The following is a 16,997-nucleotide window of genomic DNA, read 5'->3' as shown; positions in this document are numbered from 1 at the left end:
CAGAACGTAAGATCACAATATCAATTATGGTTGCGATGTATAAGATCCAGATCACCCTCGAGCAACGCGTGTCTGTTCTATAATCAGATTATCGTATCTATACGCAAACGTCCTGAATTATCTGAAACACTATCCGTTTGGTGACTTCTAACGTACATAAGTCCCGTGTTGAAGTTCCGGTGGTCGAGGGGATACCGATTTCGACGTCAACATCGATGAACCGATGAAAACGGTTCGTCCACATAAACATGCGAGTGAAAGAGTAAAAACATAAACGGTTGATTTCAATACGTGCCCCGATTCGGCGCTACGAAAATCTGACAGCCCTACCGTAAACGTACACGCGTTTAGATTGTTCTGAATACGTTCACGTCAGCAGTAACAATAATTGCGGTAAAAATTATTGCGAACAAAAGCGACGAAAACGCCACCGCGAACGCGTGCCGCCGCGACGACGGAAGGCGGGGGTGAGGGCTCACTGAACGGCGCGCGCGCGCCAACGTGTGCGCGTTCCCGTTCGCGTGGGCACGAGTGGTGGGCAGGGGGGTACGTGTTGTAAAACAACGCGGCAGACGCCGAGCGTACGTGACGTAGGACGTTCGTCTCCGCGCGACCGTGTGCGGGTCACGTTTGGGTTTTCGTACACGCGCGCGCGCGTGCCCGTGCCTCACAGCATCAGCAGCGGCAGCCGATCGGCATGCTAAATGCCCCTGACCTAGCGCGGGCGCGCGTCGTCTCGTTCACGTCGTGCCGCCGGTGTTATTGTGTCGGAATGACGCGCGTCCGCCCGGATCGGCGACGGAGAGGACGCGGTATACCGTCGAGAAGAGGAATGGAAAAGAATAAATGAAATGAAAAAAAAAATAAAATAAAATGATAAAATAACATAATCGGATAAAAGAAAGAAACCGATAGTACACCCGCGTGCGCACGCCGGGACCCAATTAACATTCAACTCGGTCGCAGCCTTCGTCGCGTGCGAGCGACGTGTTCGGCCGGCGGATCACGTCGCTATTCTGCCGCCGCCGCCGCCGCCGCAGCCGCCGCTCGTCGGAACGACAAGTCTTCGTCACTCCACCACCGCCGCCGCCGTGGCGGTCATCGTCGTCCGATTGTGTTGCGCAGCACGCGCGTTCGACCACGTCCCGTCACCGAAACAACCGTATACCTATACCATACGGTTTCGTTACCGTTTCGGCGGTTTAACGCACTTCCGTTTATCGGTTCGGGCCACGTTTCCATCCGCGTCCACCGCGTCACGTTGTGCCTACTTGCGCTGACAGGGCCCGAAATCGTGCGTGCTTCGAGGAGCGCACTCCGCGTGCAGCGTAAAACGTACGTGCGCGCACTGTATGCAATCCGCGAGGGTGCGATGATCTCTTTTTCAATGCCGGTCGCTCACGTAAACAAACGTCGTAGAATCGGTTCATGGTAGTGTTGCACCGGAACCCCCGGATAGCTTACGTCATCTCACTGCGGTCCGTTTAAATCGATTTTTCGAAGACAAATTAAGACCACCTCTACCCTGCGCAGGTACCGTTGTCGCGAGGAGGAACAAACGTCTGTTTAAAATTCGTTGGGCGTTACGGAAAATTTGCACGGATTATGTACGAGAAAAATCGTTATTGAAATTATATTTTTTCGTTAGTAAACTCCGTGGCCTTTTTTTTTTTTTTTTTTTTAACGGGTTCACGTGCTAAGTTTATAACGGCTGTACGGCATTCGTCTAGACGCATTCCGGACTGTAGAACGATCTTCGAAAACTCACATAACTGCGTGTACTTGATGTGTGTCTACATAATCGTAGATGAAAACGGTTTTGCATTTTCGTTTTACCGAATCGGCGCGTGGTGTCGTTTAAATACAACATTTTTATTTTGTATACGGGATTTTTCAACGCATAGGTACATATACAAGTATTCCGTTTGTTTCAATTGGCTCGTTTTTGACTACACGCGTACCTATTGTGATTGTCAAAAGAAACCACACTCCGATATGAATGCCACTAAAATTATTAAGATTAGTAGCTACAAGGACGATTTTATTAAAATCAATGTGAACGTATTGCTGCGGGACATCATGAATTGTGTTCAATTACGTTCCAAATAAAATGTCACAACAAATTCATATAGTGCAGTTTTCTTTTAAATTGCTTCCTTTATTATATTCAATGCAGTGCGATCAACTGCGGGAATATTGTACTTCGATACTGATAACTGAGTACTGTTATGTGCTAAACGTATCGTGCGCATTTGGTCGCAACTCAAAATCATAATCCTAGCATATGACTTAAGAATTTTATACATCGTGTGTTCCTGCAACAACCATTGTTATTATTATTGTTTATTACTGTTATGAGCATTGTTACCCGTTCGCTTTTTATTCCCTCGTGTAAGATGATATGTCGGTTCATCACGTGGACGTTTCGAAACGAACGCCATCAGGCGACGAATATTAGGTTGGTAGATGGAATGCAGAATGTGCACGACAGCCGATAAAACACATACGAACGGGCATTGAAAGGTGTAAAAATGCATCGGTAATAAGCATAAGAGTGTTTTTTTTTTTTTTTGTCTCACAAAACGTCAGTAATTATGTCGGTCGGATTAGCATTTATAGAATATGTATATACATATATTTTTCTGTGTATGTGTGTCTTTTTCTCTTTTGGTCTGCTACATCGCATGTACATATAACTATTCGGAGAAGCCGGTAAAGACATATTACCAAACAATAGCCTACATAATTACAGAGCGTTTCCCCGTGTCCTTCGTGTGTGAAGTACAATATCATAAAAGAATGAGAATGGAAAGAAAAACATAATGTATGAGTGTTTGTGTGTGTGTATGTGTACATTTACACACCTGAAAAATTCCTAGGAGATTTAACATTTTGTTGCTATTTAACTAATATTACACGCACCTATATTTTAAAACTGACGGAAGGGAAATATGTTTTCGTACAATTATATAAAAGGTTTTAAACAGTCCATCATGAAACACAATATATACGAGCACGTATATCGTTTTGAATGCACGCATTAATATTATTTGATATGTTGGATACTTCAAACTGTGATTTACTTTGATCCAGACAGATTATATTTCTATAACTATTATTCTAACCTAAATAGTTATTGATTCGGAATGGTTTTTTTTTATTTAAGATACTTATTGAACTTAAAAATTTAGAAATAAATCGAAATATATGTGAAATTAACAGAACAAAGTTATTATTTAATTTCAGTACACGATATTATAAATTCTGAAGAAGAAATCGCTATACATTTTTCGATTTTCTAAACCAACAATGAAAAAGAGCAAAATATTTCTTTTGCTTATAGAATTAATTATAATTAATATATAAGATTTAAAGAAATTAATATATGTTATAGTATGCTATTTAACATTTAAAACAACTTTCTGGAATAAGAAATCTTATAAATAATTAATCATAATTTATTATATACTTTATTATAATACTTGTATAGTACTATAGTTATATTTAGAGATGGTAAGATTAAATTAACATATTAATACAATTTTGTAACCATTTATCCGCTGAAAAATGTAACAAATATTTTTCAAATTGGACATCCTCATAACATGAATATATATATATATTCATAATAATGTTTTAATTTTATGGTAAGTTTGATGTATTGTTGATTCTTAAAATTACGATGGTGTAGTTTGGTTTTTCTAATTTGGAAATATTGAATATGTTTAAAATACGAATAACAATTAATGGAGAAGTATTTAATATTGTTACAAAAAGGTTAAGTTGGATGTACAGGATATGATAACTTATTAGTTTTATTATTAATCTACTACAATTTAAAGTTATCTACACAAGTATTTAAAAGGATTTATATGAATTTGGTTTGCCATACATTTTTTTCTATTAAAATAACCTTTCCGGGAAAGTTTCAAGTAGTGGAATGTTGATTTATTTTCGCCACTTGGTTAAGTGTATTTAGAATGAGTTTCACACTAGAAAAATATAAGCAGCTATAATGGATAGCTATTAAACATATTTAACCTGAAAGGAAACGAGTTTTCTACTACTACCATTGTACTTTCCAAGCTTCTTTGTATGAAGTGTAAATATGCTTGGATATTTTTTTCACAAAATAATATAATTTTACACTATAATGTATGACTACATTTAACATGAACATTTTCAATTATTATTGAAGCATAAATTAGTTGCAGGTTTATTGATGTTGATTAATCCATTAATTCTGACCAGTGAGAAAACATTTTCTTTTCTCACTACAAAATATTTTTTATCCCACACTTTTGTAACAGCAATCCAGTCATTTATTACTCTATGATAACATCCACGTTATTGAGTTAACTATAGCACTACTACGAGATGATTAAAATCATATCAATTTTTCACGGCGGATTTATTAGGTTTAGAACATCGAGAATCGATTACCCGAGGCTCCGGCGCAACGTTAATAATTACCGGACACAGATTTTGTCCGCTCGCGTTTCAACTGAAAATGAAAATCATAGGATGCTATTTGTCAATTAATGGTTTTATCATGTTACATGTATTATATTTTTTTCTAACCCTAATACGACCAATACTTATACTGGCGATCATGATTGAACAGTGCCTGAAACCGGTTCGACTGGAACTGTTAACGTTTTGATGCAGGGAGAAAAAACAAATAATAACAGGTAAAACAATGGTACACGTTTTACTAGCAAACGAAAAAACCGATCAATGGAAGGTGAACAGGCATGTAAAATAGCGAAAACTAGGCTACCATGCACCAGCCGATTGCATCTTATATTGTATAATGTTCGTCTGTCTGCGTTCTCGTCAGCCGTCATACTAACGATAATTTTATGAAGAAGTGAAGAACACGTCTTTCTACATAATATGTTACTCTCGTTTGATACCAAAATAGTATTTTGACTATAAATATCGATTAAAACCGGTATCTATTACATTCATCGAAAGGATATGGCGAACAAAATACATACCTACGTCGCAGTAAACAATAATGAATTCAAATAATTGTTACATGAACTTCTATTTTTACGGCAATCATTTTTAGTCGATCGACATTATATTATATCATTATTGTTGTTCGAAAATTATTTCGTAAATTGTTCGCCAGTTGATTACATTTATTAAAACTTCAAAATAATAGTAATATTATCTTCTATCATTCCCGTCCACAACCTGTTCCCGTTTCGATTCGGTACATTTCAATAACAATGTTCGGTTTGAATATTTGAATACTCCGTCCACGCCACCGAAGAGAATCGTTTATGGTCAACGGACGGACTATAGGGGCCTCGTGCGTGAAATTATTTCCTCCGACGGAATTAAGACATCCCTAGTACTGGCCTTTAACAATGAAATGAGAGAAAGATGGAAAAAATGTGTGTATTTTCCATTAGTGCGTGTGTGCACACATAAATCGGCCGTGAAGCGAACCTAACTGACGGCACTTGTCCGGAACAATGCCATATTTCAATAAACTATGTTTTTCGGATCTCACTGTGTACATAGCAGGTATACATCCTTGGAAAATTGATTGTTTCTGATACCTCTACGCCGATAAACAACTATGAGAATCTAAAATCCAAGTAATAAGACGCTAGTGAATTATGCATGTTATTTTTAAATGGACATCGCGTATGAAATCACATTATCGACTAGGTACAAATCGACTTATTTTTTACAGTTCTGCGTTAAGTATATATTAAGATAAAAAACAAAACAAATAAAACTTACTAAGTACCTATACATTAAAATAGTAAGTTTTGTTTGGTTATAATGTGTTAAGTGTACTTATAATTTAATTTCGAAATATTCAAAATTCATTGTAAAATAAAGTAAGTCACACTTTATCAGACATTGTTATTATTATTTTTTAGTAAAACAAGTTAATGAACTTCTATAATAATTACGAGTATTAGATTTTATTATTTTTAAATTTTGATAAAATTAAATCTGAAATTTTAAATTATTTCGTCGAAACATAATAACGATTAAAAGCATACAACTTAAATTCAACGATTTTTTTAAACGGTTTACGGTTGTTTTGGAAAAATTTGAATACTTTAGAACCCTGAAATAATCGTACTTATCCATAGACACATACATTCATTACCTAGATGGTTTGCAGTTCTTATTATCACTTAAAAACGAATAGGTACCAATATTAAGTATAAAATGTATTTCGTATCGGCTTTAAATTATCAAGGACGATCTTCAAAAAACGTTACATGCAGAGAGTATGTATTCGAATCTTACAATTCAAATATCTACTACTAAGCATAAAAATGTAGCTCTATGTATTTAAATGTTACCATTGTTAAAAAATATTTACTGATCATAATAACTGTACCATATTTGATTATCAATTGAGATTTTCGTGTAATCACATAAAATATAATTTTTAAAAAATGATGTAAATAATTCACATATTATAATATACTAAAAAGTCCGTTGACCGGTGTTTTTTTTAAAAATAATTATTATCATGTCTAGTCGTAGGCGTTTCTCGGGCTTATTGCGTTAACCTCTTAAGTCCACGACTGTAAATGGCTACAGATTATCCTTACCAAACCAGTATACGTTCAATCGTATAATATATATTATATACATGAAATTAAACGCATATTTGTATTAATGTTCTTGTACACGTTATTAGTTAGTGGGCAATAAATTTTAGCAGTCAAACCGGACATTTGGGTGCCTCCTGATAATAATTGATTTGTACACCAGGCAAATTATCTATTGAAACACCTATACCTCGTTTGCCAGTTCCAGCGGTACATCATGTTATATAGATACTTGTATTTTAATAAAAGTATATGTAAATAAATTTATTATACGCTTACCTGGCATTCACAGACGGCGAATGGCCATCATCGGACAACGGTTTCCTATAAACAGAAAAAAGTATTTATAATTTAAATAAAAAATAACAGATAATAGGCAAATAAATAATACAAAATTTAATATTTGAGTTATATGTTAATATACCATATTTATTGCCTCAAGTTCAAATAAAAATGATTATTATTATTCTCTTACCTCAATAATAATTCGATAAATAATTCATTCTCAACATAAATAAAAATAATACATAATACATTCTAATAGTCGTGTATCATTCACATACAGGTATTTTAAGATTTTATAATCAACAAACTTCTTCGAACAATCAGATAAGTAAAAAATCTATTTTGTATTTTTGTAGCTAAGTGTAAATCAGATAAAACTAAAATATGGGCAGTAACAACAGTTATTAAGCTTGTCAATTTTTTTGTATGGACTACATTTATAATCATATTTTATTTAAAATAAATTTTGTATTTGTCTATAATTTCATTATAGAAACCAGTTGAATTATTTTTGTAAAATAATTATAATTATCATCATAAAAAAGCAAACATAAATTTTTCAAACTTAAAAATTTTAAATAACTCATGAGTTTAAACATTTATTAAAGTAAAAAAATCTTATCGATAACCAATATTTGAGAAAAAAATATTGAGACTGTTAAATAATTTTAGCTAACGAAATCTCTTAAATTTTAAGGTCTTAAGGTTAAAATTTTGATTATCAAATTAATGACAGAAAACTTATGTACATAAACTTAAACCAAAATTGAATAAATTATCGACTGAAGAAAATGTTTGCATTAAATCAAGATTGAAATGTATTCATTAAGTATATAAATCCCTACATTTAACGATAATGTGTTATAGTATTTGACTACCGTCCTGTGTTTTTTTTTTAAGTATTTACCGGTCTATTGGTATCACGCGTATCCTAATTAATAACTAAACATTTTTTTAAGTCATGTAATCTGTATAGGTTTAGTTTAAGTACCCTCGTTACTTTCTAAACGTCACACGGACGATGATCATGTTACTAATGGATAATAATTAACCACAGATACGGTCACGGTATATATATTCACATATCTGTGTAGACACGCGAGCTCTATACCAAACATTATATTCTTGTAAACATTCATAATAGATGCAAGGTTAATTTTTTTTTCTCAGTTCCTCCCATTAGATCGTTTGTCTAACAAAAAAAAAAAAAAAATAATCACGCTAAACGTAACTGATGATTTTTTATAGTTTATAATTTCGCCTATAAGGTGGAGTAAATGCGAGTTATAATGTTAACCATAAAAATTATATTTGTAATATAGAATGATGATAAATGACTGGTTTAAAATATAAATATGGTTATGGTTTTTATTGTTTGTTTTTTGTTTAATATTAATAAAAAATTACAATTTAATTTTTTTATGAACACTTAGTGTTATTCAGTAATATAGAGATTTTAGATTACTTGAAAATGAGATTATTTTTGGGTTCAGATGGATTAATATAATTATAAATAGTCTTATATAAAATAATAGCCACATATAAATTAATATAATAAGTTATACATTTTATTATGTATATATTATAAATACATTATTGTCTCAATAATTATGATTGATGTCTGACTGGATATTTTAATACGGAACTATAATATGTAATGAAAATTGAGTTCTTAAATAAAAAGTTCAAAGCAATTAATTTACTTATTTACGTATTTTAAAGTGAAAATCTGTGATCACCAAAAATTAAAAAAGTACTTATGTTCTAGGAACGCAGTTTTAAATTAAAAAAAAAAAAAAAAATCAACGTGTTTAAAGTTTATTTTGAACTGTCGCAGTTTTAAGTTTTAAAATAAAGTTATGATAATAAAAAAAAAAAAATCAGTTTACCAATTTTTTATAGCCGCCTTATTCAATTTTTCGGAATACTACTCAAAAAAATCCTAAATAACCTTTTAAAATTATAATTTTTATTTATTACTTTAATAAATCTAAAAAACAAAATTGAATTCCTAATTAAGAATATCCCACTATTACTGTAAAATCATTTAAGTTTTAGAGTAAACAAAGTCTTTTTTCATTTTAATTAGTTTTAAATTATTTATAAATTGTAATTTGAATAAAATTATAAATTACATTTAAAATTTTAGGTATATTGGAAAAATTGTAGTCAAGAAGATAAAATCGTTATAGATTCAAATTATTTACATAATTTCACAGTATGATTTGTGAGTGATAATACAATTATACTTGTTGTTCGAAGAGTGAGTAAAAAAACGTTTTTGTTTTTTTTTTGAATAAAATATGACGTGTATATTAATTATTAATATACACGTCATATTTTATTCATTTTTTTTTAATCTAAAATTATAAGCGAGTTAAGGGATCTTTAGAATGACAGTTAAAAAACAAACGTAATTAAAGATATGTTTTGTGTCGATGTATGAACGGAAAAAAAAAACAAATGAGCGAATAAACTTACGACCGATCGTAGATGTCTGTATTGATCCAGACCTAGAAAACGGGAGCGTAGATTTATAAAATTAAAAGGGCAAAAATTTTAGGTAAAACTCGTTACCCGGTTTGTACTACAATTGGATTGTTCTTCCCCCTTATGAATCCATCTCGGTTATTGGGCTTGTTTGACAATTTGAGTGCACGTGCAATGCAATAACGACAAGTGCATAATTACCGGTTGTCAGTAGTTACCAGTAGGTATTATAAACAGCTATACGTGTATTGTAGGATACATGCACACAGCGCGTTTGCGTTATTGTTATTTTTTTTTTCAAATCGCATTTATCGCTTGCGTGCGTGCGTGCGTGCGCCATCGTTACTCTTACACATTAGTAGCCGACACAGTGGTTGGTGTGGCGATGGTGTGTGTCCGACAATATCGGATGACCCAGAACACAATGCACAAGACGCACGTGCCCGGACTCATTTGTACGCTAAGTCACGTATTTACTTGGCAGCTGCCATGCCGCGCGGTACGTGTGAGCGTACACGTACATGCACGCGCGCGTGTGCGTTTGTATTCCCGAAGCTCCCGGTGAAACTTCGACCCTGAACGGGGTTATATTTTGCATTAAACTTTCGGTCCGACACCACCGCGCGCTTCAACTCTCGCGCACAACTTCTACCTTATTCGCCAAATAGCATTGTCGTGGAACGGATGTTACATATTTTCTGTTCGTCGTTTATTCGCTCACTACAGCGAGTTACATTGTGTTGTAATTCAAACGATCGTAAGAGAAAAACACGCGCAAACGAAACATTTGCAGCGCGGCGTCGCGGATAAGAGTATCTGTGTCTCGGCTGCTGCTGCGAACAATTAAAAACCTATTAAACGTCTACGAGTGTTCGTGTTGTTACTACTTTTTTCCGTTAACAAAGTCGTTGATAAAAATCAACTTTTTTTTTTCGTTGTATATTTGTTCGTTCAGATACTATACAGTGCTTACAAATGTAAACTTAAACGTACAATTTATGTGTATAATAACTTAGGTAAATTATTGTTCAATATACATTAAAAATGTCAAGATTAATAACACGCGATTGGCTTAATAACTGCATCGTACTACAGAGCTATCTATTTCAATAAATTTATATATCAGAATTATAATAACAAATGTTTTTTCGGAAGAAACACTTACACTTTGTGTGTATTATGCTACCGAGTTTTTATTAAAATCTAGTATAAAAATATGTTCGTTAGAATGGAAAAGCACTTCAATAAAATTTCACCATACGTAAGCGTTATTTAAAAAATTAACGTTCCTAGTCTGTACGTGGAAACTCATATAATGTTCTATACTTTTAATGAATTTCTATATTATTTAACTAAATAACACGTATTTAATTATTGATTTTATATTACACAAATATATTTGACCTATTTGAAAATTGTATTATATAATCACGGAAAAAAATTGTTATTAAATAAAATATCATTATTGTGATGAGTGATTTAGAGTGATGTTTTAATCATACTCCTAACAGTGTATAATGTAAAATATTAATTGAAGTTACTATATAGTAAGAAAATCAAAAATAATTTATTAACATAGGTTCATATATTATCATCTAAAACATAATTATTGAATAAAACACAACACCTGTCTATTTAAAATTACGTAACATCCTCTATTACATAACTATATTTCGCCCTGTAAATACAACAACTTGACACTTAATAACATTTCGAAAATATGTTTTATTAATTGGACCATTTTGTGTCTAATAATATTAAGATTATAACTTAATAGTAGTAAAGTAACGAATACGTCTTAAAATTAAATTTAAAAATTCTATAACTACAAGGCTGGAGTCTACATTTTTTTGGAAGACAGTTTATTAATCAAAACTTCAATCAAAAATCCAATATTTAATATACCCGTACGGACATGGTAGTTACTGCGCTTATTATTACGATTATACTAATTTCATTGTTACTGGATTTTTGACTAGAAGAATATCAGATTTGATATAATTTTTTAATTTCCAGTATTTTAACCAATGGTACTATTTTGGTTTTCACTTGATTTTTTACCAGTAGTAGAACAATGTTATATAGATTTACAATGGTTAGGGTAACCATTATGGGTAAAACACGATTGCGTACGTTCGTTATCGGCGATACTTTTTTAAGCTATATGATTCCGTACGATTTTACCTGCTTTTTAACTACACGGTTGCGTATGAAGTTTTAAGTGTTGATGACAATTTTCATACTGATATTGGTGTATACCACATGCCTATACGAGTGAACTTGAAAAAATTAATAAATACTTTGTGTTTTATCGCTTTTATTACCTATGTTTATTGTTAATGATATCAAATACATCAGATATAACAAAATTTCGTTATTTCCGTTATATTATACAGTATTTTCCGAGTTTTAGTAAAATTGGTAGGTTATAGATGTTGGGGAATCTAAATTTAAGCATTTTCAAATAATTTATTAACAAACAATTTTATTAAAATAAAATTGATAAATTTGACAACGTTGCATACAATTTCATACGCAATCGTGTTTATTTACTTTTCTTGCCCACCTTTTTGTTACCCATCTACAAACGTACGTAACCGTGTTGCCAAAAAGGACAAATGTACGCAATTGTGTTCTACCCTAAATTATATGATATTTCACCGACTATAAATTCATTAGCTGTTAAATTATCATTCATTAAAAAAGTTTATTACAAAGAAAAAAATAATCTTTTTTTTCATTTCATTATCATTAACGAAAATTATAAAATCCTACAACTATAGAATGTACGTAGATAGGTTAATATGATTTTTATAACAAAGAATTGTGGCTTTTAATCATAGGTACATTTTATTGAATGAAAAAATGATGTACATTGAGTTATCTCTCATTATTTTTTTTTATTTAGACTTTAAAGTGTAATATAGTCAAAATATTGTAAATTTATTCCTAGCTCCGTTCAAAATCTAAAATGTTCAATGTATGCTTATCGCTTTAGAAAAATCCCTTTATACACAAATACACACAAATAGTTAATAATTTCAATAATTTGAAATATGATTAATTTAAAAAAAAATCCACTATAAAATTGTGTATTCAATATAATTCACATAGATTAATATATTGCATTATGTGCATATAATAAAATATCGATAGTTCGAGGTTCAAATGGAGCAAAATTGATTTTAGATTCTAGTTATTAGAATCCATTTTATTTTATTATTTAAAAAAAAATCTTCTTGCTCTACATAATAAAATAAAATGGTTTCTAATAACTAAAAGCTAAAATCAGTTTTGCTCCATTTGGATCTCAAACTATCGATATTTTATTATATCTACATAATGCAATATATTAATCTATATAGTAACATAAATGATATGTAGGTACACTTATGGTATAATTTTATGTTATTTCCTATATGAATAGTTTTGATAAAATCTACTAATAATTATTCAGTTTTTAATTCGATATCCATTACGTTATAAATTAGAACCCGGAGTGATAAAATTAAATTTATAAATGAGCAAATAAATATTTATTTGATACATTTCCTTTGTTCATAATTATTATTCATCAAGGTAGATGAACACTGCTGCACATAATTTGCACGTGTTATTATGCTGTGTCAGCATATTAAATGCAATGGATTCATGTTAATTAAATTATGTTTTAACTATTTTTATCTAAAAATATGCTACCAAAAAATATGATATAATTCATTCGATAACTCCAAAAACCGCATACTTTTTTAAATTCTTGTAATCAAAAATAATTTATTATTTATTTTTTACACTACATATTTATTCAAAAACAATTTTTTGAGGTACAATCGATATAAGCATTGAAAAATTTAAAATATAAAATTTAAAAAAATATATAAAATTGTTTGTGGCTAAATTTTTTTGCCGACGTTTTTTCAAAAAATTAAAATACAAATAAAAAAAAAATTCCTGCTTTATTACTATCTTTTTCTTTTTTTCCTTAGGGTTTATTAGACCTTTAAGACTGTCCCGTCTTACAACCTTTATTACTATCAATAGTTTTAAAATCCATTTATAAAAACACTTTTTTTTTTTTTTTAATATATATATATATATATATATGTATGTATAAAAACTTTACGTTATACCACGAGTTTCGGTCGAAAAATGTATTGGTTATTTTTCGAGTATATCGACGTGCAATAAGATAAGCTTTTGAATGTAAAAATTAACTTATAATAAAACTATATTTTTAACATTCGTCCATACAAAATACATTATTATTAATACATAATACAATGATGTTTTCTATATGTGTGCGGTTTTTGTCTACCAACCTTTTTGGGGTTAAAATCAAAAGTGTGCGGTTTTTGGATGCAACCAATTCATTCAGATAAAAGTTTGGTTATTAGTTAAAATAGTGAAACAGATAAGAACTTATCCAAATATGTGTATGTATGTATGTATATAAGTACGGATACAAGGGGGGCTATGGGGGCTGAAACTTCCACTCTCAAGCCTTAGGTACTTAAAATGTTTCAAGTATTACCTTAATTTTAAATTTAGATAATAAATTAAAGAAGAGTAATACTATACTTATAATACTATTTTTACACATTATATTAAACTGTTTATTGATATTTATGAGTGATTGATAATCATGATTATTTATGTAGTCCTAACCTAGAAGGATAAATATAGAGGATTGGTCAAATTAATTTGTTAATGAATGGTGAATTTTTTTATTACTACTAATTATTTTGAACTCTTGCTTATGTTATTATATAATGTATGTTATAAAAAGTAATTTTATTATTTTTTATAATATTCATATATTATTATTATTTTATTCACTTTAAAAACTTAAATTTAATGCCTATGATTTTATGTACTTGAAGTACATTTTTTTTCAACTCTCCCTTTTTTATTTTTAGATCAGCACATGTATGTATATTAATTTCCCACTTGTCCCTTTTGACCAGTATAGTTAGAATATAGTAGAGGAATTTTGAAATCGATTTATTATATAAACTCACATCTATTATATTATTTCATAATACCTTGATCGAGTAATTATTGTATTTTTAAATTAAAAGCAATTAATATTTGTTTTTATGATAATACATATATCTTACCCAAAAAAAATTACTTAATACTATTTAATCTTAAATGTATAAACATTAACTTAAAACATATCTATAACACACACATACACACACACACACACACATACACTCATATAAACTTATATAAATACGCGTGCGCGAGCACACAAATCCGGACATACAATTATTTCATTCCGTAAAAGGCTTCACCAGGTTGACGTTCTAACTACGTCCCTCTCTCCTATCGTTATACAGTAGTTGACGGTCGTTGTATTATACGATTTTTTTTTTATTCTTATTTTTCTCTCTTTTTCTATTTTTCTGTCTCTTTTTCATATCAGCCATTTACTGTTTTAATTTGAACGATTGTATTCCAATGTCGCCCTCAAACGACATGCCCACGTTTGGTCGTCTCTCTCTCCGCTGGCCATTACTCTCGTCTCACATCAAACCAACACTAACCGATCATCTATCGACTGTTGCACATACAGTGTAGGTATTTCCACTTTGTTAGTGTACTCAATATCATAATAGTGTAATATCTATACCCTGCGGTGTACACCTATACGCTATTAACATTTTCTGAAAATTACATTTTCTCCTTACAAATTATTCGGCTAAGCCGTTTTAATTGATTTACATAATCAATCGAAATATTATTACAACTCCTTAAACTCAGATTTGTATTTTGCACTTTTAACCTATACAATTTCCACTCATAAAGCGACGTAATTAATATAATTTTAAGATAAACATATAAATGTGGTTTTATTTAAATAATGTTGGACCAGAGTTTGAAAGAATGAGATGAATATATATCAATTTGTATTAGTTATATAATATCTTCATACATATTGATTAAAAATAAAAGTAGTAGATAAAATTATAGGAAAAAAAATTAACTACAATCATAAAGTAATAGTAATCTTTGATGCAATATATTAATTTGTTAATTTAACTGTACATATACATTTATTTTATACACATATAATATTGCATATAATTGAAAAATGCTTAAAATTGCACACTATAATTACTATTACATTAACTAATAAGCTATCATAACTCTCTTAATATTTACTTAAAAGTAGGTATAATATGTTCATATATTTACGGTCTTTATGTGACAAATATGTAATGGAATTTACCTTCTTAGTAAAGAATAAACAAAATTACCATAAGGTAAAAAAGTAACGGTTCAGCAAAATATCCAATGCATTACACTAATGACTGCAGGTAAAAATTATTTTAGGTGTATACTAAAATTTCTTTTTTAACATAATAATGAAGGTTATGAAAAACCTAGAGTGGTCTATTTGCATAACTGATTTTTGTTTTGTTTTTGGCTCTGGACAAGATGTTTAGTTCATTAGATGTTTTCCTATATTGTATATTATATACTACATATCTTTAAATGTTATTATACGAAAAGTAATATTCAAGTACCCACGATCAGTGAAGTAAAAATTTTGTTTTCGCTATCAATGCTTCTGTCGATGTGACAATAGAAAAGGAGTTAAAATACGCATCCCATAGCATATAAATCATTGATCCCGAGACAATTGTACCGGTCTCTATAAAAATAACATTATCTTGTAATGTTTATTTAAGACTGTCAAAACATAAATATTACTCACGATTGGCAACGGACAATAGAAATTACCTGCAGATACGATTGTTTATATAAAGGGTCCAGGAGATATTTATTTCGGGATTATTTATTGAAAAATAACGGTAAATGGGGGACACTAAGGGATATTCATGGGAAATTTTGAACAAAAAATAATCATAACTTTTATTTCCATAATACTGGTATATTATACTGTAGTGTAAACCGAATGGCTGGAAACGGCATCTTATTTAAAAAAAAATATTATTAAGAGTTTTTTTTTGGTTTATTAAATTCAACACGCATTAGTATTTTATATTTAAACATATTCTGAATAAAAGAGTTTTCATGTTCTTCACTATATTAAATCATTAAATTATTCAAATAAATCTATATAATAAAAGTCGAATAAACTATTATTGTTATTTTATTTCTATGACATAACGGAAAATGTATGAATCTAATTATTTTTTGTAAATGTATGACTCTAACAGTGTTTAGACCTCACACTGATACGCATGACGTAATACATTTTTACATTAATGACTTGATAAATAATATTAATCATATTTTTAATGATATTGATTAGTATTAACTGATTAGTTAATTAACATTAATAATAATGAGGAAGCTAGCTGAGAGAAAAATCAAGAAGTTAATTTTTAAACGTTTAATAAAAAGCTACTTAAAACTTATTGGAAATATTTAAAAAATGTGTAAAAAAAACTTTTTTATTAAAACTATAGTTAGGAAATTAATATTTATTTAATTTAACTCAATACCACGAAACAATATACAATTAATTAAAAAAGTGCAAGAATGACGAATTATAAGAAAACAATATTTCGGTATAATTTTAGAGTTTAAAGTTAATTTTAAATACCCTTCCCTTAAAATAAATTTTAAATCACATAATTTTATGTACACACAGTT

At 30.1% G+C, this 16,997-nt stretch overlaps 1 protein-coding gene across 1 annotated transcript in view; it reads right to left on the bottom strand.

Annotated features, from left to right (window-relative positions):
• The window catches only part of LOC112692584 (protein trachealess), a 136,209-nt gene that overhangs the window by 91,428 nt on the left and 27,784 nt on the right, over positions 1-16,997 (bottom strand). Inside the window, exon 3 of the mRNA XM_025567303.1 lies at positions 6,873-6,917. Coding sequence (XP_025423088.1) covers positions 6,873-6,917 — 45 coding nt within the window. The remainder of the gene's footprint in view (positions 1-6,872; positions 6,918-16,997) is intronic.

Source organism: Sipha flava, unplaced genomic scaffold (genome assembly GCF_003268045.1).
Source record: "Sipha flava isolate LNK unplaced genomic scaffold, YSA_version1 75_pilon_pilon, whole genome shotgun sequence".
NCBI lineage: Eukaryota > Metazoa > Arthropoda > Insecta > Hemiptera > Aphididae > Sipha > Sipha flava.
Note: the sequence above shows the minus strand (reverse complement) of the source record. Positions and strands in the feature narration are given on the sequence as shown.